At 44.3% G+C, this 26,452-nt stretch overlaps 1 protein-coding gene across 23 annotated transcripts in view; it reads right to left on the bottom strand.

Moving 5' to 3' along the window:
- The window catches only part of MAP4K4 (mitogen-activated protein kinase kinase kinase kinase 4), a 168,041-nt gene that overhangs the window by 70,182 nt on the left and 71,407 nt on the right, over positions 1–26,452 (bottom strand). For all 23 annotated transcript variants that reach the window (XM_068925062.1, XM_068925104.1, XM_068925124.1 and 20 more), the window contains exon 3: positions 18,352–18,408. In XM_068925062.1, coding sequence (XP_068781163.1) covers positions 18,352–18,408 — 57 coding nt within the window. The remainder of the gene's footprint in view (positions 1–18,351; positions 18,409–26,452) is intronic.

Raw genomic sequence — 26,452 nt, 5'->3', positions numbered from 1 at the left:
CAATACAATCATGGAGTTAAGGTGACTGGGCCTCAAATTACTTTTTTTTTTTTTTTCTTTCAGAGGCTTGTCAGATTCCATTTTCTATTTACAAAATTCCCCAGAAAAGTAGCTTCATTTTTTTTTCCACCAATATTACAAACAAAGCAAACTTCTAAAGCCCACAAAATGAAGTCTTACTCCCACCCCCATCACCACCACCACTGTTGCTTCCTCACCTACATTGTTAGGTGAGGACAGCTCCTCCCGGTAGCTACAGAGCAGTGGACCAACATGTATTTTTTAGCTATGAGACAGGCAGCTTACAAAAACATAAAGAAACATACCGTCCTCTGCCCTAAGTAAGGTCGACTAAAACTATTTGAATCCTACTAAATAAGAAACAACTTGCTGGTTGTGCTCTCAGCAGCATATGCGCTCCTATATAGCGCATTTTTAGCCACAGGGCTGTGGCAGGCAGGGAGACGCTCTTCACGGTTGTGAGGTCTCAGTCATTTTTCCTCAACAGGAAAAGTCTCCTCCTGCAAAAGAAAACGCAGGCCCATGACTGATGTCAAAATACCCCCAAAGGTTTCTGCTCCTCCACACTCTTCAGCAACGTTCCTGAAGCCTACAACCAACTAACATCTCGGGGGGTAGAAAAAAAATCCACCGAACCAGAGAGCTGAGATAGTTTGTGGGAATGAACTCTGAGAGGGAAAAGAAACAACTGGAAAAGTATGGTCTGAAAGCAATTTCACGGAGCAATAATCTTCTCTTCAACTTGCTTGTTCACATAAGAGGGAGATCCACATTTATAAACTCAAAAGGTTTTCGAACCAGGAAGGAATACTGATATTACATTTTACCTCTACAGTATGTTTGTGCTCCGAAATTCAGCTTTTTTTTTTAAAGGAAATCCATTATAGAATGATTTGCAACTGACTGACAAGATGATGATGATGACTCTGTAATTATTAGGTCCAGTCACTCAAATTACAATTTACCAGCAGACACACAAACTACTTGATTCACGGCTAACATTTTCTTCAGCATATACTAGGTTCTTTCTAAAACAAGAGAGCAGACAGATAATCTCTATCAGTAATAAACAAATGTAACTGCTCAGGAAAGGAATCCAGGGACATTTGCGACAGGCAAATTTTGCTTTATGGTTGTGCCAAACCCTTCCAGAGGAGAGATGGCAAACAGGGCTGTGACAGAAAGGCTTTTCCTTTGTATTCAGATAAGAATAGTTGTTGGACAGGTACTAAGGTATGCCCATGTCTGTGCATACATGATAAGGCAGTTCTTGATCAAATCGGTTGCTGAGTTTTTTTTATTTTATTTTATTTTATTTGGTAGATTTATGCTGACTTACACACAGTATTTAAAATCACCTTGCATTGCCAAAGCAAAGCTCTATAAAGGCTGTGCACTTTAGTGTACAAGTAAGTGTGCTTGGCGCCGTGCCACTATGTACAAAATCATTTTCATACAGCTGCCAGCAGAAGGGAACTATATTCTTGGACCAGATGTTTTTGTTGCCGGTGCTGCCAAGCACGCCTGGAAACCTCACAGCTGAGCAGCGCTGCAGGAGTGAATTAACAATGAACGGAGTCACAAGATGCTCTGGTGTCCATCGATCAGGCAAGGCGTTGCAGCCCGCTCAGCTGGCCTCCCCCTCTCAGAGCAAGGACGCTGCCAACAGCCAGCTAATTATTTACCTGCCTGATTAGAAAAGCCCTACCACCTCCATCAATATAAATAAAAGCAGCAAACGCTTTCAGAAAATACTGCACCCCAGCTGCATCTGTCCTCAGCTGGGCAGATGACAAAGGGACCATGATTAACAACCAAGAAAACAGGACTGGAGAAGATAGAAATGGTCCTCATATTACAGTACAAGTGTGTTTTTGCTGTGGGCTGGGAACAAGCTTCTATTTATTAAACACAGTATTTCACCTCAAAAATCAGAGCTGCTCTAGCATCACCCTCTCTAGCTTAAAAATAAACACCTCGGATCCCAGCACAAACCTCTCACTCTTGAGCTCAGCCCCTGAGGATCGCCAACTTAAAGATTTTGTGGCCAAAGCCCTAGCCATGGATGAGGACAGGAGTCCAGTCCCCAATCCTGACCCAAACGCCCAGGGAAACTCCAGACCACTCACTTCGCCCCGCTCCTGCAAAACAGGGGCTCCCTCCTGCCCCACCAGCCTCCAGGCTTGGCTTGCAAGCCCAACGGCCTTTTATGACGGTACCGCAACTAACACCGGGCACCCGCGGGTGCTACAAGGCGGGAAATAATAAATCGGCTGCTTAAAATTGTGGACTTGCATGCGACAGGCAGAAAGCGATGTGAACACGAGAAAGGGAGCCGCACACCCGCGCGCTGATACGAAGAAAATTAGCTTCACTCAGTCCAAAAGCAGAGAAACAACCATCTTGATAGCGCCACTTCCAGGCGATGAAGAGATCTGTAGCAGTCTGTAACACAAAAAGCCCTGTATCCGGAACAAGAGAGGTGAAGGCACGCGTGGGTACGTACTCACTCGGGAGCAACGTCTGGGGTGACGAGGGGGCACACTGCTTGTCTGGGTTTGGGGCGAGGGCGTTCTTTGGCTGTTTGACTACTTGTGCGTTATATGGGACCAAAATAAAAGGCAGACAGAAAGAGGAAGGGTGTGTTTTGAGTCTACTGGAACCTGTTTCGGTCTCTTTTTCTCTCCACGTCTTAGAAAGGTAGCTCACACCTGAGCAGCCTGCTGCTGCTGCTGTAGGTTATGCCCAGAGACAGAGTCCTCTCCGGCAAGAGTCAGAGCGTGATCGCTTACAGCTCCAACAGGCCGCGGTTCCTCACACTGAATAAAAACACATGCACTTATCTACATGGCCGCTGCCCAAGCCGATCGCTGTATGCTTTTGTTCCTAGCAGTCCTATTTTTCAAATGAAGTCACTAGCTAGTCCTCCTCCGGGTTTCCACGGTTAAAAAGTGACGCACAGCATCTTGACAGTAAAACAAACGTACTCATGGGGTGTTTTACTGAAATCCTCCTATACAGAAAAAAGGTGATCTCCTTTGGAAAGAGTATCATCTCAGGTTCCCCAGCCTGCAGTAGCACAGCATCGCTTGTGCCAAATACAGCTCCAGCCTGCTTAGCTAAGCCAATCTGCTAGCATCTGCATGGGAGCTGTGCTCACGTCTAACATCTGGAGTAGTGCCTAATTTAAGAATAAATTCAAAAGTTACATGTTTTTAAAAAAAAAAAAATGGAGAGCTGTTCTTGTCTGCATAAATAAACCGTCCCCTTCTCAGGGACTTTTCCTCTAAAACAAAGGTAACGCTATCACTACAGGGTCTCTTGGGAACATGATTCATAAGCAGGAAAAGGACTGTAATTCTACGCTCCGGCTACTCAACCTAGCAGATATTACAACTTTTTACTATGCTTGTCGGGTCACGTGACAAAGTGACAGTCTGAAAAAAATCTTTCTTTCATCACTCTGATTTGAAACCAAACAAAGAGCAACCAGCCTGGCCAAAGGTGGTGGTGGAGGGGGGGTCCATTTATACCTGAACAAGGAAACCTGGTTGTTTGGAGAGCTTCAAAAATCATTCGGGAGGATACGCTGTAATGGCACCGGATTTGCTCAAAGCAGAGCGGTCTGACAGTTCAGCCCTGCACGAAGGGACAGACCGCTGCCAACATGCCAGCTCCAGCCCCGCAACCCAGGAAAGGACCCGAGGGTTGGTCTGGAGACATTGCTAAGCATCGTGGAAGACGCAGAAATCCCACACGCAGCAATCGGATCTCTCCAACGGCTGGAGAGAGGCAGCTAAGTGAAAGACCATGTGTTGCGAAGGTCAGCCCCTGCCAGACTTCAGGCATCCAAACAAAGCCCGTTACGGCTGGCGGCTCCTCTCCTGCGGTTTCCTGTAGCGGAGTCCCTCCAACGGGCACATGCAGAAGTCGCAAAGCCCAGGCGAAAAGGAAAGCCTCGTGGAAAACGCTGGTTAAATTGGTTAAGCTTGTGTTTGCCTTTTTACTGAAAAATGACGCTCTGCTAGAAAAAGCCCTCAGCTGTACTTTGGCTAGCACGAATGAAATAAAGTAAAATAAATCAAATTAAAAAAAAAAAAAGAGATGGGGGAAAAAGGAAGAACAGGGAGGTTATTACAAAGATAGTAAAATATAATACATAAAAAGAGAGAGTTCTAGGGTTTGTGATTTTTTTTTTCTTTTTGAAAACTCTATCCCTAGATCAGCCCCATCTGTAGTCTTGGAGCATCTGGAAGCTTCTGCCAAAGTGATCAGTAACAAACAGCTACCATTTGTCTTTGAATTGCAGCCATTATGTTCTTCAAAGTTCACACACCACAGAGAGAAAGCGAAGAAACTCAGAATTCTCTTTGGGCTAATGTTGAGCCTCCCATCCCAAGTACAATAAATGACAACAGCGCATGTGCCCTGCTCTCTATAAAGGGAAAGTATTGTGGACGGGGTGGGGGGGAAGGAAAAATGGAATTGCCTCTTCTCATGACCTAAAAAACTTCCTCACTGAAAGCAAGGTTGTCTGAGGGCAACTCTCCAATCTATTGGCAAACCTCTTCAAAGCCAGACATCCACTTAAGGTTGTCTTTCACACAGTACAGCCCTTATTCCCTCTCCTCTTTTGGTTCATTAGTAGATACTTTCCCCTATAAGCCTTACCTAGCTGCAGCATGCACAGCAACGCAACAGTCAAAATTGAGTTTTCACCAAGTCACGATAAGGCTAAGACTGCAGCTCTGACCTTGAGCATAGGCGCAGGCATGCCTGCGCACACCGCCAGCCTGCACATCACAGCTGCTTCCTTTCAGAAGAAAACCACGTCTGCTGTTAACTAAAAGGCAATAAATAAATAAATAAACAAAATGAAGAAACGAACAAATTCTCTGAATATGAAACATGCAAGAATCACTGAATGCCAACAAGCTGTTATTAGCATAACTCAAAGGTCAGCGTTGTGTTGCTGTGTTATCAAACCTCAGGAGAAACATCTGGCTCTTCACATCATGTGGTAAGCAAATAGGCATCTCGCTCTGAAGCCAGCCCCCTAGTGATGGCCAAAAGCACAGCAATCACACCAGCATTCGCTTTTAGCAGCACTAAGAGAAAAATTTAGGCAAAAGAGAGTTACCATTGTGCAATAAATTACTGCTCATCAGCCAAGGTAGGTCCAGATAGGCAGCTCTCAAGGACCAGGTAACAGCTCATGAAGCCATGCTAAGCAGGGCATTTGCAACTGTTTACCCACACGCTAAGAAGCTATTTGTCCTCCAAAGGCTGATGATATATGGGCATTTTGTGATAGGATCATGGATTAGGCCCCTAATCTAAAACAGGCATCAGTCCTTCATGAGTGGTTCTTAATTAAGGCCCTTGCGAAGAAAAACATGTGGAAAGTTCACAAGACAGTAGGGATGATACTAAATGTCTTTTTTTTTTTTTTTAACTTCAAAAACTAATATCCAACTGTTTGGTCTATATTGTGACAACAGGCACAATCACTGCTGTGCACCAATTATACATCTCCTGAATATTACTGATTTTCCACAACTACATTCATCCTATGCTGCAGAGGAGATCACTAAAACAAACAAAAAAAAAAAACCACACTTCAGTCCTTAAGAAAAATTCCAGCCAGTTAAATGCCAGCCTATGTCAGCCCCCCTCTAGATCCAGCACTGCCTCAGGGATGCTGCTGTGTCAGAAGGTCTTTCCTATGAAAGTTTGGAACACTCTGCCCAAATCCACTGACTTATATTCTCCTGCTTTGGCAACCAGCTTTTTGAAATTCACCTATTACAGAACTGGCTGCATTTTTTTTTTTTTAATCTCCAAGTGGTAAATCATTAGATGCATCATATCCAACAATGTTAAAACGAGCACTGTTTCCCACAGTTAAGTCTGCAAATTGCAAACATCTTAGGCCTACAAAAAAATCTTAGACCACTTTGAAACTACCGCCAAAGAAACTGGTGATTTAAATCTTATCTAATTAATATCTGGGGGAAGAAAAAGCAACATCCACTGAATTAGCAATGGTACAAGTACAAAGCAAGGCCAGACTGGGGTTTTGATTTTGGAATTCACTTACCTTTAAAGGCAAGCAGATGCCTTTCCTAGGTAAACCATCTTTGGCTACCTGGATTGAACTGTTAATGGGTTGTTTTCTTTTGCCATTCACTAGCTAAAGCACTAGCTAACTCAGGATTAACTAGGTTTGCATGCCTGCAAACACAGGGCTTGGCCCAGAATACGGTTTTACCTAAGCCAGCCTGCTGTAGGTGACCAGATGACAGACAGCTGGCACGTACACCTCCTCACCACAGTTTTTGCTGGCTCCACCATTAGCACTGAGCTTGCCATCCAGCGATTCTTCGCTTCTGACATTATCCTGAACACTGGAATTCAGAATCACAGTAAGTGTTATGGAAATGGTCCAATGCAAAAAGTGAAGTAATTTCTGAGGCAAGCAAGCAGACTAAAAATAGCTTGCTGCACTGTGGAAAGAATTAGAGGGTGGGGGAATCCCTGCGTAAGGGCTTCAGACTCGGTTCTTTGTTCCTCAACCCGCAGGTGCAGGGCAGCACGCGGGCACCTTCCGCAGCCACTGCGGGTGGCTCAGAAAGATGGGCGCTGGGAACGGAGCCACAGCAGCCACCTTTCCTCAGACCTGCAAGAGGAGATCCTGCAAAGCAACTGCTCCGTGGGTGCCGTTTCCCATACAGCTTCGCTGCGAGCTGTAACGGGCGACCTGCTGCTACGGGCCAGCACCTGGCTGCAGCCTTTCCCACCTCCCGGCCCTGCCTCAACCAACCCCACTAGCCCCAAGACAAGCTTTTGCTGGAGTGCAAATAGGAGAAAGCTAACCCATTTAAAAAAAAAAAAAAAAAACAACCACCACCTTCTTTGCTATTTGAACTTTCTGAACTATGAGATGAGACAAATGCCAGTGGTGTCGCAAGGGAGAGGGCATGAGCACAAAGCTGGGAAAGGGGGAGAAGGGAGGCCAGCCTGCCCCTTCAGTTACAGCCAGACATGCAATTGGCTCTGCTATATTGCAAAACCTCATCTTTGAGGGAGAAGTAGACAGAACATAGGGGAAATCTCTAGATGCTGTCACGCCTATGTCAGGAGGAGGCATTGCTATCACAACAGTGCCATCTGAGTATTTATAAATAGGAAAATGCGATTGCTCCTCCTGTCTTTCCTGTGTGTAGGAGAAATCCTTTGATTAATTCATATGGGTGTTTGTTTGTTTACATTTGCATTTGTATACAAGAGACCGCCTGTTTGTGATTTACATGCTGATCCATCCATTTTTACCAAAACAGTGCAAATGACAACACGCGAATAATTTGTGTTGCAAATCAAGGATTTTGATTTGTATGTGCATTTCCTAAATTGTTTTAACCAGACTTGAGGAGCAGCAGCAACTCTGAAATAGGAGCCAAGTTTACCCTCAGGAACTCGATTTTGAGTGGAGACTTGTTTGACAATACAGCCCTCGCTGATCTCTAACACAGTACAACTCTACCGCCTTATAACTGACCCAAGGCTTCATAAAGCCTTTACATTTAAACAAGTTGTTTCAAACTGCCACAGCAGAAGAGGCTAAAGAAAAATAAAAAATCAGAGCTGAAAAACTGGTGACTCATTCACAGTTTAAAAAAGGGGTTGTCTCACAGAGAGGAAGAGAGGGAAAGAACCACACAAATCCGTGCTAGACAAAATAGGTGAAATAGGCAAGAAAACAAATAAAACTCTCCTGAACGCGGGTGCCTTTGCCTCACTGAGTCCAAAGCGGTGCATCACCAGGGCCTCTCTGCCGGCAGCCACAGCTGGCAGGACAGGTTAGCGCAGGGGGAGCCGGGCGAACAGTGAGCCACTGGGATTCTCACTTTCCCTTTTGCCTGTGGTCTGTTTTCCCAATTAAATTCCCATTCGCTAAAATATTCCGCGTCAGAAATGGATTTTCAGGAATCGTGTACGTTCTCCTTTCTTGCTCCCACGCTCGCATCCAAGGCGCTTTGCCAGGCGAGTAACCGCCACCTGAGGGAACGCAGGCTGCTGAATTTACACTAGGATTTCCACTTAATTCTTACCAACTCGTTTAACACGAGAAATTAAGCACTAAAATTCAGTTCAGCAGGGAAAAGCTACAGTGGAAAATATCCCTCCTCTGGTGAAAAACTTCACACATCAACCAAGAGGCAGAAAAAAAAAACGGAAGCTTATTTCATTTCTGGAGCCGACCTCTCTGCAGATGGGCATTTGCGACAGCCTCCCCACCATCCGGCTGAACTAGGAGCAGAAGAGACCAGGATGCTCGACTGTCACCGTGCCTTCTGCATCAGTGATGTGCTAGGTGCAGAAACTGCTCTTTTCACTTGTGGACATGACGCAAAACACAACCGTCACGTGCTCTCCGCACAGAAACGGTACCCGCTTCTGCAGTTAATTCTCTCACTTCGCAGAGACGCTGCTCCCAAGTCAAAATATTGGAGAAGTAAAGCCTGACATGAAAAAATTAGCTGGGAATCATCAGAACAAAAAGAAGGGATCCTTTCCTTCGCTAGATTCCCAGTCTTTTCCAAAAAACCACCTCTGCTTGAAGCAGGGTTTTACTAACAAGAGAGACGGCAAGGACTGGAGAACAAAGCTGAACTGTACGTTTATTATGAAGCACCAATCCTTGTCATACAATGGCAATGAATTAAAACCTTTGCAGTTCTCATTTAGCAGCAGAAAATGTTCTTTCTTTTTGTGAGGCTACATAGGGGCACATTCACAGGGCTTTAATCTCTTTTGGATCAAATCTAGCTAGAGGAGTTACACGCAAGCTCCTTGCTGGAAAAGGACTTAAGACATCTCCAGGATCAGAAGACAAAGGGCATCTTCTCCTGAACTGATCAGCTAAACTAGTTTGCACAGCACCTTCGTGGCTCTCCTAACGCTTGGCACAGCCACGTGCTTCCTCCCGCATATTAAGAGATTCGGCACGGAGGAAGACGAATGCTTTCCTGTTAGGCACAAGGGGAGCGTTAATCGTAGCTACAGATCAGCTTAGAGTAGAATGAATTCTTCTGCATTAGCACTTTCCGCCATAATCTCTAGTTTTAGGAGCTGGGTTTTGAGGCTGTATTTTAGCCAACAACTCCCTACACAATCACTCAAACTCTGTCTTGCAAAAGGAGTGCTGCCAAGGGACTTAGAGCAAGTATTTTTCTCTCAGTAAACATTAGAGAACAACATTGCTATTTCATATTTATATACATATACAGGCACATGTTAAAAAAAAGGGGGCGGGGAGGAAGAGATCACATAAAATAATCTTAAATGCCCAACCCCGTTTGTAGGTCTATAAACTAAAGAAAGAACCAGAGGAAATTTTTTAAATGCTTGAAAATTGTTTGTGTGTGCCAACCTGCATGAATCTTATAGCTACGGCATTCATGTGAAAGCTGAGCATTAGAACTTTTTCTTAAAAAAAGTTATCTACCGCTTCCCACTGATTTGCTACAGCACTGTGGCCAGCTGACTGATAATAGACAGTGGCTACGTTCTGCCTACCATTCCCAAAGCAGAGGCAATAAATTGCACCCTCCCTCTTCCCTGTGCAGCCTGCCAATTTCCACATAACTTGTTGGGAGCTCATATCTTTGGAATTTCTCTCTCATTAAGCTTGGCTGAAGCTAGCCAGTGGATTCAAAAGATATTTGGTGGAAAAAAGGGCAGGACACAAATGCATTATCACTGAGAAGCCTCGTTTCCTTAGGAAGTCAAAATAAAAAGACGGAATGACACAGTAAAAACAGGAGGAACTCAGATGCAGGTGGGGTTTATGAAACTACAATTAACAACAGTCAAGACAGATCATGTTTCCAGCAGATATAACCCCGTTAACACAAACAGCAGATTAATTCCCATACCTTTGATCCTCATGCCCAAGCCTAAGTTCAGAGCGCCCCTCCGAAAAAGAGTAGCTCACACTGAAACTGTGATCTCTTGCTTGCCAATTCAGATAGCAGTAATATGCCACAGCACCAGGTTTCAGCCTAGATACCTGCTACAATTAAAGCACAATGCTCTGTCACAATCCTCTTTGTCTTCAGTCTGCCCAAACTGACAAGAGCACACATGTTCTTGCACTGTATTGACAGCGTTGTCTTGTTTTCCTTGAGTAGACAATATGTCTGATTCACCAGTGGTAAATTGAGCTGTGCTGTGTATCTGACAGAAATTATACAAAATGCAGCCCCATGCTTTTTGCTATTATCTGCACACACAACATTTCTGTTTCCCATCAGAACTTCAACGTCTTCAGGCAGTTCTAACAAAAAGTGCTCGATAACACAGTGGTAAAATGCCTGCGTCCAGGCTGCCTGCATGGACTCTTCCGTCAGCTCCAAAGAAATGCTCCATCATTAGAACTGCCACAGCCATTATTGCTCAAATTCATGTCAGTGCAGGCATGACCACTAGGTTAAATATCATGATTGTGAAAGCATCCGCAGTCTACTCACACTGAGCTTTCACCACTGCTCATATTAGGGTCCAGATGTCCCTAATACAGATGCTAGCAGCCATTCCTTTGAAAACCTTTTGAAAAATCACACTTATCACTGGTGACTTTTCTAACAATGCAAGTCTCCAGAATATTGCAGGTACCAAGCCTCGATACTGCCAGAATATATGGGCAGGACTGCAGTTAAATACGTGAGTCTTGGAACTATAACCAGTACTCCAAAGCTGTGATTCAAGCACCTGTCCCACTCGTTAAAACAGTGGTGACAGTCATCATTAGCTGGTCTACATGACTTATCCTTCGCTTCTGAGTGTGTCAGTGCAGTTTTATTACCACACCAAGGGAAAGGAATTTTTAAGAAAAAGGCCCACACTTGGCCAAAGAGCTCCAAACTCGTACACAAACCTTAATACATACCAGCATTCCCACCCTTCTGCCAATGGAAGTCAGCCGGGGCCCACACAGCACGCTGTTTTGCACTATGCTCCAAGTACGTAAGTGCACACTCTCACTTACTGGTCAGCGATAACAGATCTCAGCGGCGCGGTTTGGCTATCGAGTGTGTCCTGACCACCCTCTCTTGTGCTACAGCATGTTACGTGGTTCTCTTACAGCCACGTTGGGCAAAACATAAAAGCCATCTCCCTGAAAGGAGGAGATTGGACTGCACTCTAGACTACAGCAAAGTTCCCTCGATGCAGCCATAAATTCAGTTAGTACAGTCTAAATTATGTTATGATTTATGGGGCAGCAGCAAAACATTTTCTGGTAGACCGCACAGAGGCCTTGCACATCAGACCTGGCGTAAGCACGCGGATGAGGGGAAGGCAGAGACAATACAGCTCTCTTTGCACCTTCTTAATCCGGTGATTCACGATCGACCTTGAGTATGAAGCCAGCTCCTGACATAAGCTGACAAGCCATGCAACAGGAATCCTACTAGAAGAGCCACACTAAGCCTTCACAATCAAAACCCTTTTGCTGCTGACAGATAATAGATACTGGTGAGGCAGCAATGGTGCCCTCAAGGATTTTTATGGCAAAAGGACAATATCTGTTTCTTCCAGCTGTGAAACAGTTAAGTTCCAAAACAAAGCATGTTAAAATATATATTTACATAGATATACACTGAAACATAGCATATATCCACAAAGACAACTGACAATAGGCTGTGCGTGTAACCAGCCTTCCACTCAGGTGGAAATTTCTCACTAAGAAGAAACTGTATGCTGGAAAAAGCAGGCGTAGAAACAAGCATAAAGAACATTTTACTTTCTCCCTCAACTCCCGTTGCCAGTTTTTCCTCCAACCAAACAGCACCAGCAAGAAGGTGCTCTTTGCAGGGAACATAGCGACCCAGCACCTTCTAACTAGCTCTCTGCCGTTGATCCACGTTGCACAGAGCTTCCCAAGCTGCTTCGCAACAGCCTGGCCTGACCTCAAGCAGCCTGACCCACTTCCCCATGGAGCTCCCTCTCCAGCCTCTCTCCTGTTCTGCCGCTACAGAGTGAAACTTGGCATCCTCCCTCTTCCCGATTTTAGCTTCTCCAGCCCGACAGTCTTTGCTAACTACCCCAGGACTCTGATTAACAGAGTGAAAACTTGCCCTTTATACAAACTGGTGCCAGCGTTGGAACTAGTTCCAGGAAAACTCCAGGAAAATTTCTTGGATTGCGTCCAAAATCTCAAAACTGACTAAAGCCAGGTGTTAGGTGTATTTGCTTTGCCAGGAGATAAAGTCACTGTTTCTAGTAGTCAGGCTCCCTTCGCTACAGAGGACCAAAGGCTGCCCAGAATTAAACGTCCTTCTCCTTTGTTACAACTACGAACTGGCAGACTAAGCGCTGATCTGCCGCACGTGGACTGGGGCCCAACTCTGACATTGCAAGCCCCCACGAGGCTAGCTCTGCTCCTCCGCTCTGCGTCCCTCTGAAGGCGCCTTTGCTTGGAGCGCAGCGTCAGTGCCCCGTCTGACCAGGGGGTCTCGGAGAGAAGCCAGCAGCACAGAGCTGACTCGGCTCCAGCGGAGACTGGCCCCACGCAGAGGTCACTCGACACGGCAGACCGTGCCAGCGCCGCTGGGACAACTGGCCGTGCCTCTGGACAGCCGCAGAGATGAGCGGCCGTGGGAAAGCGGGGCAGCACTGAGCCAAAGCGCTCAGGAAGGGCACGGAGCGGAGGTGCAGTTCCCTCAGTTTGGTGAGGGGAACAGGCAATTAACACGAATACTCTTTGCAGCTGAGAAAAGGCTGCCCCACTAGCACCAAGACCACCACAGCTCTTTTTGACCTCCTCCCAAACCAGATGTCACAGCTCAAGGGACCGTTCTGTCCTGCTCTGTTTTTTCTCTGAACTGCAGCAGAAAGCTCACGGCAGCATTTGCACTGAGCCAATCTGGAACAGATCACAGGTTAATCAGCTTCAGGAGAGACCGGACCAGCAGGGCTGAATACATTGTAAATACCTTTCCTATTTATTCCTCTTCCACAAAACCATTCTTTGTTTTGCCAGACAGTTGTTCGGCCAGAGACTGCAGCGTTTTGTACGGACAGGAATCAAGCTCACACTTGGCAGACAAGCAATTAGGGCGCTAGTGAGAAATTCAAATTTTTAGGTTCCCCAGATCCATTTTCCACACTTCTTATTGAGAGGATGGGACACAGCAAAGGCTCATGGCAGCTATACGGACTTCAAGTTTGCTTTGGCTAACTCAGCAGTCAGCCGCAGATTGATACAGAAACGCTTTGTCAGGAAGCTGTGCTAAGCTAGGTAAAGCAGTGTGCTGTCATCTCCACACTATCAAGCTAGGCCACATGCAGCCTCTTCAGACTGGCTTGGCCCCAGCTCTACTCCACAGCGCAGTGAAGATTTGCATTTCTCAGCCTTTTAAGGTGATGCATTAACATTTTATTTTTCCTCCAAAAAGATCAAGTTCTATGATCATCTTCTGGTTTTCGTGGGGAAGAAAGAAATCAGGCTAAACTTTTAGTGTTCATTATTTTTGTTTTCCCCTCATTCTGTCCGCCTGTGTGGAAACACATATGCTTTTTTTTTTTTTTTTTTTTTTAAATCTATCAGCATTCTTTCTGCAGACCACTTTTGAGATGTTTTCTGGACCATGAATATAAAGATCATGACTTATAACACCACGTAGGCTCATAAGAATCAAAGTGACTGGCCTGCTACACTGCGCAGATAAAAAGCAATCAGCTGAGTTGGGGAGATGTCAAAGCTTAATTTGGCAACTTTCGCTGCCTAGGTACAGGAGATGTGCCATGTTTCTGTGCGGGCCTGGAGGTTTGGGTTTGGGGTTGTTAATTTCGCTGCATAACGTCCAGAAAGGGCAAGGTAAGCATGAAAAGTAATCCAACTTATTTCATAAAACAGCAGGATACCATATCCAGTTGTTTATTTAGCACAATTTTACACAGACTAGGCTGGACAAGTCATGAAACACAAGAGCTGAGAAATGCTGCTATTAAAAAAGCATGAAGAAAACTTTATCCTAAAGGATGCCAAGAGCATGTGTGGGAAGAGGTAGGAGGAAGAAGCAGCAGTGTCAGGTGTGATAACAAATAGAAAGAGAAGCAGCGATTGTGTTTTTCCCTCAAAATTAGTGACTAAATATTTCAAATGGAAAAGCATCTCTGGAAGTGGAGCACTAGACTGATACTGGAAACAACTCTGCAGCTGCAAAGAAAGCCTCCAAGAGTTAAGCAGAGTCAAGCTGTCTGTTTAGGGCGTAATGCAAGTTAACAGCTTAGATGCACACAGATTTGCCAAGTAAGCTTTGCTAAGTTTTAAATGTTTTTTTGCTTCACAAGAAAATTGGTTCGTCTAACTAAACGGTGACTGCCAAATCTTACAGCATACTTGTGTTGCATCTGATAACATCAGTCATGGTTCACTTGGTATGCTACACTACATACAGTATGTAGCGAGTAACTTCTGGAAACCTAACAGTATAGTTAGTAAGCGCCCTTTGTGAAAGGCGCAACTCTGGCTAAAAACAGTCTTTTGTAAAACAAAGCCCCATAAGGAGCTGAGACCCTAGAGTAGAAAGATTACAGACAGCCTACAAGAATCTCTCAAATAAGGCCTCCCCCCACTGCACGCACACAGCCTGAGATTAATCCTACATATGTACATTTCAGAAAATAATTTTTAAAGCATGTATATGCCGATAGTTCATATTGTTCCCCTTTTAAGGTCATTGAATTCATTCCAACAATAGAATAGCTTTCAACGGATGAAGGCTGCTGTTTGTTTTGTTTTTATTTGTTCTATGCTGAAATGGAAGTTTTCACCCTACATGCACTCCAGTTTCACCCTCAGAATAGTGAAAATTTGATCTACAAATGCAATTCTGTAAGATGACTTGTAGATCTTTTCTTAATTTGTTTAGAGAGGAGGGAAGGCAAAGAGACAGGAAAGTTTTATGCATGTCAACACCCCCCCAACATTTCAGGCAGCAGTACTAACTAGTCATAACATAGTCAAAGATCCGGCTGATATCTTCAGCCCACCTCCTCTTTTCTCATCCTTACCACCATTCTTTTCAAAATTAAAATCAGAAGAGAAAACCACAAGAAAAGCTAAGAGGGTGAAGAACATTTTGATGGTGCTGTGCACAGTTCGAGACATAACGTTTCTTCCAGCTTCTCTAGTTGGAGGTTATACTACCTCATTTTCTTCATGCCAACTAAAACTTCTTAAGAAAAGCGTTCACCTTGACTTTGACACTCCTTCTGTTGAGTACTCAAAGCTTTGCAGCCCAGAATTGATATAACCTTGGTAATCCTGAACAATGCAAGAATTGCAGAATTGGGCCCTGATAACTGAAAATCTGGGGTGTGCTCACACAGCTTGCCAACACATTAGATATTCTGTTTGCTGTTTGGCAAAGCAAGCACTGGATCAGAGCTGAGAAGGAAGAAAGCCTTCCGTCTGTTCCCAACACAGGTCAGACAAAACAATCAGATATCATCCACAGCACCCATTGTATTTAAGCAGAAAGACATAACACTGCCAGGAAAACATTTATAGAAGTAGAAAATCACCTAGAGCTTCAGTAGCTACTCAACAAAGTCCCAGCTTCAGTTTTGTGGAAGAGTTTCCATTCAAGCTCTTTTCCCTATTTGCATGTGCACAGTGACCATTAGTCTGTGAGTGCAGTTCATATAAACGTAGCTTTTGAAGCAGGGCGAGAATGTAAATACGAAGCTGTGGTTCCTTCAGCTTTTCTTTCAGCATGGTGCAGGCTGCGGCAGCCACTTCCCCCTCTGCCTCCCCATCCATCCCCACGTTCTCTCCTCCTACTCTCTCCTTAAGTTGTGCCGAACTAGAACGAGGAGGGAGCTGCTTTAAATGAGGTCTGCCAGCCAAAGGAGATGTTCGCGAAACCACACCTCGAGGTACTCAAGCCATGGCTTGATGATTAACACCATCTCTGGCAGCAACGTCAGCCTGAGCTATTCCTGCCCCACCGCCGTCGGCGCCTCTTTTCCAATCTCATGCCACCTTCTTCGTAGCAACGGCACAACTGTTTGTAATGTCATGTGCTAAACTAGATCAGTGAACCAATCCAGGTTATAAATAACCAGGGAAAAGAGAAGCACGAGGGTATTTTTAACCTGGAAGCTGGGCCTGTTCGCTGATCCAGTTCACCATCTGGCCGCAGGGGCAGTTGTGCCGGGAAGTTGCACAAGTATTGGGAGGCAGACAGGGAACGAGTGGCCATGGGCAGCAAGAGCGGACAGGCATATCCTAGGGACACATCTGCTGCTGAGAAAATGGTGCATAGAACAGCATCATGCATGTCCAGTGTTACGAGGTGGAGCTGACTTAGCATGACTTGGAAGAATTTACACCATGTTTTTAGCCTCCGCAGGCTCATTACTTTGAAGCAAAACACATGAATCCCATTGGTAAAGAACTATGATGCTTTTAAGTTGCATGGGGCTAACATCTCAGAGCTCCTCCCCTTGACTGTCCTTCATCCCCTAAAAAAAACATGGGCTTGTGAGATAGAAGATAGAGAGCGCCAATACAAAATTAGTGTTTCAAAACCAGCCAACAATTACAGAAAGTTTCAAAACATAAGCCTTCTCTTGCAACATGAGCTCAGCCATGCTATACGCAGCATTTTTCAATTGTTTTCCTTTTGCTGTGCAGCCTCTCAATTACAACTGTTTGTGATTAATATATGCTATTAAAAACAGAGAGAGTGTGCAGTACAGCCAAACTTAATGTTATGGAAGAAGCTTTTGTTCCGCACAGTCCAGTAAACTGCCTTATTTAAAATTACTTGCTGCACAATGGAAATATCTGCTGTGCAAAGAACATTCACTTTAAGTCAATGCACCTTCATTCTTCTCTGTTTTGTCTACACGTTAACTGCAGCAAAATAGTATTGCCTCTTCACGAAGGCAGTCTTTGAAAATCTCCAGCTGAAAATTGATTTTTATCAGGCTATCTTACAAAGCAAGAATGTCTTGCTCTTGGCAGACACAACAGCTTAAGTTAGAGAACAGCAGTCACACTGTGCATCGATCACAGGGAGATACAGAGATATGACCGAAGTCCTATTAGTCAGCCTATCCCTGCCTTCTTGCTTCCCTCCTTCTCCTGCCTGTTTACCCATTACTCCCCATCCGCACTCTTAGGAGCCTGTGTCCAAGTCCATTTTTACTTGCTGGGGCCTATGCACACGCCATCAAAATATAAAACATTTTGCAGCAATACCCCTGTAGGAGTTTATGCTTAATATGACCAGCTTGCCAAAGGACCCCTGCTTCCTGCAGTGTACACTCTGGGGATTAATGTAATTCTTCCCGAATATAAGGGAAAATATCTTCCTAATATCCTCCCTAAATATAAGACGGAGGAGTTTAGTAAGATGCTTAGTTCCAAGCCTCTCTTCAGAAGTGCACTATCAGTTAAACATCGTGCGTATCACTCAGAAGGATCTCATCTGATTTTAAATATGAAACTGTTGTGTTCATTGGCAGATGTAAATCTACATAACACAAACGGAATCAACAAAACGGAATCATCTATCCTTTTTCTAATCTGCTTTTAAAACTTACTTTAAACTGACTGCTTTTCAAACAGTATAACCTATACTTACAGGACATCTAAGGATTAAAATACAGGCATATATTTTTTATTTCTTTGACTGGGTTAATTTCCCGTCTTTCCCATCTAAAGCTCCGCAGTAAATCCCTCTGGGTCAGTTACAACTACTACTTTACACCGCTGAATTCTGCCAGCAATCTGCTCATCATTTCAGCAGATGTTTCTGCTTCCAGGCTTCTGGGAACTTTACTGGACCCATTTCCTCTGAATAAATGTATACCCTTTTTAGGCTGCAAATGTACCAGTGAAACTACTGTCCTTCACTTCAAGCAGCCTCCTCACCTTCTTCTTCTGTAAGGCAGACACAGGAATAAAAAAAGAAAAAAAAAAGGGGGGGAGGAAGTGGGGAATCCGTCCTTCCCCTCTCCCCCCCCCCCCCCCCCCAATCTGAGAACTTCCTGAAAAGGAAGCGCTACACGTGCTCCTTCGTCCTGGGACCAGCCAAAGCAATTTGTGTACAGGGGCCTCTGGCCCTCATGAACACACAGAAATCTCATAAAAGGCAGATGGGCTTGAGAGGTCAGGTCCTGCAAACAGCAAGCAAATGTTCAAATGCGAGAACCATGCTCTTAAACATACATACGAGTTAAGCCGTATGCCAGCCCTTATTATTCAATTTTGCCCTTATCGCTAATATAGCGGAATGTTTCTCTACTCACCTCCGTAACGTCCATGACTTTGATGGCTGCCAACTGACCTGTTTTGACATGCCGACCCTGAAAAACAGAGAGAACCATCAGAACCAGCATTTTACCCCATCGCTTCAACACGCACAGAGCAAAAGACGCAGATAGGAGTTCCTGACACGGGGTTTCCCCATCCCTGCAGGACCCTTCTCTTCTATTACTTCATGTTAAGAACAACAAATACTCCAGATAGATAGCTAAAAAGAAGAAAGGTTCTTTTTAAAATGTTCTTATACGAAATCTTGGAAGCTATTCTTTTTCTCCACATTAATCTTTGTAATTTATCCTTTCAAACACAAAGAGAATGTATGTGCAGCTTCCTTCCCGCTTGCTTTTGCGAAACTCATAATCAGGACTGATAGTTCATTAACATTCAAGAGTGATTATACTCCAAAAACTATATGTTTTAGGTCCAGGCATTGGTGCTTGGTACCCAGGTGATACCTTACACTGGGTAAACACAAGCATGCTTAGGTGGTTGTAAAATGATATTTCTCTTTGGTTTGGTCTTCACAAGGCAAGAAGATGACAATGCCTCTCCCCAGCCCCCCCACAGTAAGGGTACGGCTACCCAGTGCACCCTGAGCTGAATTAAGAGATCCCAGCTACTGCGGGAGCTCTTACTCTGCCCCTCGCCTAGCCCTCCCTTCCCCTGTTGCTCATCGGAGAACTATGCATCGAGCTCATTCTGGCACTTGCCTGATGATATGTTAAGCTGATTTAGATCACTAACATGGCAGAAAGTTAATGAAGAAAAAAAAAAAAAAAAAATCAAGCTGTCACAGGAGGAGTAGATGAAGATCAGCAAATGGAGTTGGTTTGCTCTGCAGCCAGAGGACAGCCAGGGCTGGTATACGGGGGATCATGTGGCTGAGAGATGGGGAGCAAGGTGGCCTCCTTCCAGCACTGGCGAGCTATTAATTCAGCTGAGCTGACTCATGAAACCATACCCTGAAACTTTTTTCTTTAGTATATTTTTACAGGGGGTTGGGCCATATAAATTAGCTTTTTTTTTTTTTTTAAATAAATAGACACTTAGCAATGGTTCTAGCATTAGTATTTTCCTGCCCTCTGCTTAAACACAGCACTCTGCACAGACTTCCAGTCAAACAGCCTGATCTCCTCATGCTTTTCCCAAACCTCATCTCCAAACGCCCTCCTCTGAATCAGTCGGCTTTTCAGGAAGAGGTATACAAACTACATTTCTGGATTTCTCTTCTTCATGCACAAATAAAGAATGATAAAAAACACAATACATTCCACTAAAGTCATAGATCCTCTTTACAGAATCTTTCTTCTTACCAATTTCTACGCTTCCTAGACAGACACCTATACATGCATATTTTGTTGTTGTTGATCGACATTAATGATATCCTTTTTCCTGGAGTAACTTCTTCATATCTTTACAATTTTCTCAAGGTTGGCACCCCAGACCACTAGTCTATTCGGAATAATCTAGGCCCCTTCACACCTTTTTACCTACGTGGAGGATGTGATGTCCAGGTATTGCTGGTGCATTACAAAGGATTCGGATCATGGGCTGCAGAAATCACAGCCTCCATTTTCTTTTACAACTTTTAAGTGCTGCACTCTCCCCTTCTTAACTGATCCACATGGTTTCTATAAATAAATTACTCTACTCAGGCTTCTGTCTTTTCTGTAAAGTCTCTTTATTACAAGCATTTCTTTTTACAGTTTGGTCTCAAACTAGTTTGGATTTTGAAACAAAGCTAGGGTCCTAAAACTGTGTGCAATGGCCAAAGCTGACCTTACCGTCACCTTACTTCTTTTTGATCAAAAGCCTTTCAGCAAGCCCAGGAGAGGTACAACTCATGTTTCCCACCTTGGACCTCTGCCTAATGGCAAAAGCTTGTGGTCTTCTCCTTACTTAAGAACTACTACCACCAAGGGAGGAGGAAAAAAATGCATCACACCCTGGTGGAAAAATGTCTCCTCTCTTAGTTCTGCCCCTTTTCCACTGCTCTGTGGAAGGAATTAAAAGGCCCAAGACGACAGCGAAGCATGGTTTGAAGTACAAAAAGAATACGCTAAAGATAACAGAGGAACAAGGCCATCTCGGGGTGGGAGTGGGGGACCACAATACTGAGGAAGACTGAGAAAAAGGAAACTTTTTTAAAAAACAGTGAGATATCATTCAGCATTGTTTCAGCAGAAAACCAGAGATGCTAAAATGGTGGCAGAACACACTCCGAATACAAGAAGTGGCACACAGAAGAACGAAGAAAGTAGCGAGAAATCCACAGGATGCCATTTGTTTTACAGAAAGTTTGCTTTATTTGTCATTTTAAATCTATGAACTACTGCTGGGCTTGTTATTTCCAGAGGGAACCCTGAAGTTTCCCAGGCTCAGTTTCACAGCTTTGCTGGAGAAGACATTCTTCCCTGTGAGACTAGCCCACTCTGGATGACTAATATACGCCATCCCAACTGTCTTCCCCCTGCAGCTTTAAAGGCTCCTGCTGATACCTCCGCTATTCTCTGTCAAAACTTCAGCCACAGCAGCTACACAGCAGAGCACAGCTACCGCTAGTGTTTCTCTCTGCCGTTTCTGCAGCGGGGATGGGAAAGGCTTCTCTATAGCCCTCCTGAGGGACTGCAAAGCAGGGGAACTGCAGACTGTGGGAAATGTGGGATTCCCAGTATCCCAGGCCAAATGTAAACCCTGGTCATCTTCAGAATATTGTTAAAAATTACTCTAGATACTCTCGTAATGTATGGAGCACTGCAAATTCTAAGCATCTACAGTGTATATGGGATGGGGGGGTTGGCATGACAAATTGATTTATATGCGAGAAGTAAAAGGACATTTTGAAGCCACATTCATGTTATTAAAAACATTTTTAGAGGCAGGAAAGAAAGCAAACATCACAAGCACAGCATATAAGCATGAGCAGAGCTTTTGTTTGTTTGTTTATCTGCTTAAAAGCTCTGCTCAAGAACAGACTTGTCAAACTATTAGCATGCTGGTACAGTTTTGCTTGCAACATAAAATAGCTAAGTATTCCTGTTTTGGCAATTGCTCTTCAGATTTTCATAGCCAGCTTTTGCTCTGGAAAGATTTGTCCAAATTAAAATAAATAAATAAAATCATAAGCGGCTGAATGCTATGAAAGCACTATAGAAGTCATAGATGGAAGAAACCCTTCGAACGCAATCTACTGGGATTAAGACTTATTCAGATCCAACTCCCAAGGCATTTGATAAATGTGGTAAACATTAAGGCCCCATCCACACACAAACTTGGCAATACGACTCCCTAAAACTCCAGCGGGACAGCATTTTTCTTGCAGAATGACGCCCCTGTTTTAGTGCTGTCTGGAGTCATGGTGCCTCGAGGCCTCCCGAGTTCCCTCACCCCCCCCCCAGGACATGGGGCACATGGAGCCTCTCAGAACTTCGTTTCTCCCAGCAAATTGCCTGTAATTACCGTCCAAGCATCCGAAAAACGTCGCGAGATTGCAAAACACGACCCACGCTAACTGAAAACAGCAGGTTCTCAAAAACATTGCTAGATGCCAAATCTCAGTCGCTGGAGATCGCGGGATAACTGTCCCCCGGACAGAAAGTGAAGCACAGATACAAAATACGCAACGAGGACAGCGATCTAGATACCGCCCTGACCGTGTTAACCGTAGGACGGCTGACTCCAGCGCCAGCTGACGGAGGTGGCTGCCCAGTTTGCCCTGGGTAGCAGCAACAAGTAACGGAGGCGACATCACCTCGGGAGCGAGGGTTTGCCCGCTTACCAGGTCTTGGGGTGGGGGCCGTGACAAAACGTGAGTGCTGTCACCCGAGCGTCCCTTCCTCCCGCACGGAAAACAACATACCAACACATTCCCTCTATTTAGATCACGTTAAAGAGTTTATTAACTGGTATTTCCAAACTGCTTGTTGTTTCTTACAGATTCTCCCCTCCTATCTTGCCCTCCCTTCCGTGAATCTATTTATATTAAAACACTTGCTCACCCCAGGCGGGAATATAAGAATATTTTTAAGACAGCTACCGCACCGTTCTATTTTTAAAGTTATCCAAACACAGAACTGGGATGAGCAGGTCAATGGAATTGAGCCTGCTCACCTCAAGTCTTGTGCTGTTTCTTCTCATGTGGATGACAAAAAAGGTTATTTACATATGGAGGATTTTAAAACGCAGTTCTTCTCATCAAACGTGCTTCATGGAGAGTTAAACTCAGAGCAAAGTTTAAGTGGATCTTTAACTGGATCCGCTACTTAAACATATGCCCCATCATGTCCAACAGCAACACGCTGTTTATTTCTCATCTCAGTGGGCTTTTTGCATGCTGAAAAGCTATAGAGACGAGGGGAATCCATGGTAGACTGCCAGGATCTGCAGAACACTATAAACTTCAATCCTACCCACACTCTCAAAACCAGTTAATACACCTACTTCTTGCCACTTTTTTCTCCACACAGTATTGCTGTCTCTCTCTCTCTCTTTTTCCTCTTTTTTTTTTTTTTGAAAGGTTCAAAAGCAAGTGTTGATAGGTGCCGAGTTTGGTTAGGGGATTGTTTTTTTCCCCTAAGATACCTTAATACTATCAAAGAACTATGCAAATTCAATGAAAAAAAAATCCTATCAGCTCATTTACTTTCTTGCCCCATTAATGACCTAAGTTAGGTATTCCATGACAATTTAAATATCCTACTCACACAGCATTTCCATCCTATGTAGTTGTGTGTCTTTGGGGAGACTGTTCCTGGAAGTCTGCTCCCCAGCTAAATGGCAAGAGAGTGGACTATGGGGCAACATCACAAATTAAGCAAGGAAGGCAGCACGCATGACTCATAACTTGCAAACTTGGCTTTTCTTGCTCCTTACACACCATTAAGTCTTTGGAAGACCTCACCAACCTCCCATTATCTTATGCTAAGTGAAACCACTGCAAAGAGAAGAACAACTGAGTTGAAAAAAATCTACTAATTCACATTTCAGTTGCTACAATATATGCATAAGCAGTAGGCTAGACTTAAACATGCTATCAAGTGAAAACTTACTACTGTACCACCTCTTTAGTAATGCACAATGCCCCAGTGCCAAAATTAACTTTTCAATTTGCTTCTCATTTAGTAGATTCTAAACTCCTGCCAGCCTGAGGCAATAGGCCATGCAGCAATACTCTACTATTAGGCTGCACCACTGCAGTAAGTGATAACATATTATTTGAGTTCACGTTTATAATCAGCTCTTTTTGTCACTTGCCAACATAGAGAATTTCAGACCAAGCAACTTCATATTCTGAATACCCAGACTCCGTAAGATACTTCTTCCCACTCCCCCCCAAAAAAGATTAGATATACCCTATAAAAGGCAACAACAGTAATGCTTCTGGAGGAAACAGAATATCTATTTTGACAGACAAAAAGAAAGAATGGCACAAAGTGAAAGCAACCTTCTCATTAAAAAAAAAAAAAAAAAAGGTTCTCAGGCAAGAAGTCTATCTAGTTGCATTCATAGCCAAAATAATGTTGTTCCTACTGATAAAGTGTACTGTAACTTAAACAAATCTGTAAAAAGGGGATAATGTTTACGTGGCACAGAAGTTCTTTCTAAAATAAAAATCAGCAAAAAAACTCAGTACAAAGACAGGTCTAGCAAATCACCCCAGAAACACAGGAGCAGAGGGGAGGAGAAAACCCAAACCAGTAGGGTTTTTTTTTTCTCCTTTTAGATGAATTTTAAACCAAAATCAACCAGAAGCTATTAAAGACTCCTACTGTTTAAGTCAAAAGACAGAATGGGTACGTTTACCCTCTGTCCTACTCTTGACATCAAATGCCTAGAAAGCAAAGCAGAAAACAACATGCTCTCTACTCTGCTTTAGATATTCAAAGGCTCACTTGCAGTCTACTGAAAAAAGTAATAATGACCATTTACTCATGCATAGTACTGTAGTCTATGAAGTATGAAAGACGCAGAGTTGTTATCAATTCTGTACTTCCAGTGACAGAGTGAAAAGACATAACTTGCTAAAGCATGGAAGAAAAAAAAGAATCCTTGTGCACTGATTTTGTATTGCTACTACAAGCTTTATGGTAGCTTTCCCAGTCTGAAAGATGCTGGACATACATTACCAGAGGCACTTCCTTCTCCGAAACAGCTCATTGCCTAAATAGGCAAAACAAAAAAAGCCTAGTGGGAGAGCCATGGCAGAGAGCCATACTCTAACTTTCTCAGGATCACAGGAGGTCAGTGGGAGATGGGCGCTGTAATTCTGAGCTCTGCCAACTCCCAGCACCCCATCCAGTATCCACCTCGCCCCACAGATCAACAGGAAATATTTCTCTCAGGTGGCAGAGGAAAGAAACAGAATTGTAACCCAGAAACACCTGGAAAACAATGCCAATTTCCCAGTAGTATCTAGGATACATTTGCCCAAGTGAAGCCTGGCTATTACAGCTGTTTCTGTCCATAGCCATGGAGAAATCTCTTACGTGACCAAGCAATAGATGAAAAAAATACTGGCAAAAGAAGGAGAGGTTGAGGGGGAAGCAGAGGGTAAGGAGTCCAGTAGCCACGCAATTTGAGTCTACATTTAGCTATTTAGTACCCGGACACACCGATCTGGGTACATTCGGCCAGCCAGGCTACCCTTGTGATCTTTGAAGGTTACCCATTTCCTGTCTCAAACGGCACCAAACGTTCCCTTCAGCAAGTGGAGTCACAGTTTTCCCTCTTCCCTCCTCCTTCCCTACTACCAAGCAGGAAAGGCTGATGAACTTGGGTCCATTAGCAATACCTGCAGCAAAGCTACAATGCATTTTTCACAAGACCTTCAGGCCATTGAGTTGTTTCTGAAAATCATTCCTTAGTGAGCGCTGTACCCAGGCCCTCTGCAAGCCGCACCAGCCATCAGTGCTTGCTGGGTCAAGCTTTACAAGCTGGTTTTGCTCTGGAGTTTGACTGCTCAGTAGGCAGCTGCCCGGGCTTTCCCCTTTCTGAATTTGACACTTCTCCTACAAGGACACTTGAGCTGCCGAGGCTGAGGCCCCAGCCTAGAAAATACACTCTTAAGGGCAGTCCTCAGAGTTGAATTTCACCCCCCTCCTTCCAGCCACCACCAGATGATGTCCAGATTTACTGACCTTCCCCGAATGCAGCATCACCCCTTTTCCCTTACAAGCACGGACTCCCTTTCCTCAGCCTGCTCCAAAAAGAGAAGAGCTGCCATCTGCCTCTCTGTCTCTAACCTTATTATTGTTTGTGCTTTTATTCCTTTTTTTAAATGTACCTCGATAATTGAGCTGGGACATTACTGTAAGACACACACACACACGAGGAATGAAATAACAGTAGAGGAATACCTCCCACACAGACACAGTTGGCTCAGAGCACACTTGGCTTCCTCTGAAAACATCAGTTAAAATTTGCTGCTTCCGGCTCTCAGTTCTTTGCCCTATCTTAAAGGCTTAACCATTCATTAAATCCACCACTCCTAATGTGGATTTGTTTCTTCCGACCCCCTGCAACAGCCTCTTTTATGCAGAGTAATTTATTTTTGACAATTATCATTAAAAACAAGCTTACAGAGATGACAGAGAACATGAAAAAGCAGAACTCAGATCAAAATGACTAAACACGTGTGTCTGGATACAAAAATGACATGGCTTACAGATATTCGTGACCCTGTTGATAACCTCTCATTTTACACCTAGGCAGTCATCTTAATCACAAACTGCTCTCCTTCAGACCTCGGCCGCTAACTGAAACCGAGGTGGCTCCAGTTTGGTGGCCATGGCCATAGTGGGTGCCTACGGCAGGACTGGAGCTCAGCTGCCTCGAACCGGGGCTACTGGAGGTCACCAGAGCAAGCTCTCTGCTCTCCAAGCACCACATGAGCCTCGCAGCTCTCTGGTGCCACTGCAGAGAGATGCTCCCCACGATGCGTCACGCACCGCGCGTTGCTGCTAGCGCGCAACGAACATGGCCCACCCGAGTCAGCGGGCCTTCGCTTACATGGGCAAAAGCACTTTCTTGCAGTTTTATCCTCCAAGCTAAGCTCCTGCTACAGACTCTCTGGAGTAAGGTGTCAAC

The sequence above is a fragment of the Struthio camelus genome, chromosome 1, assembly GCF_040807025.1.
Source record: "Struthio camelus isolate bStrCam1 chromosome 1, bStrCam1.hap1, whole genome shotgun sequence".
In the NCBI taxonomy this organism is placed as follows: domain Eukaryota; kingdom Metazoa; phylum Chordata; class Aves; order Struthioniformes; family Struthionidae; genus Struthio; species Struthio camelus.
The sequence above is the reverse complement of the archived record's forward strand: the minus strand, read 5'-3'. Positions and strand labels throughout refer to the sequence as shown.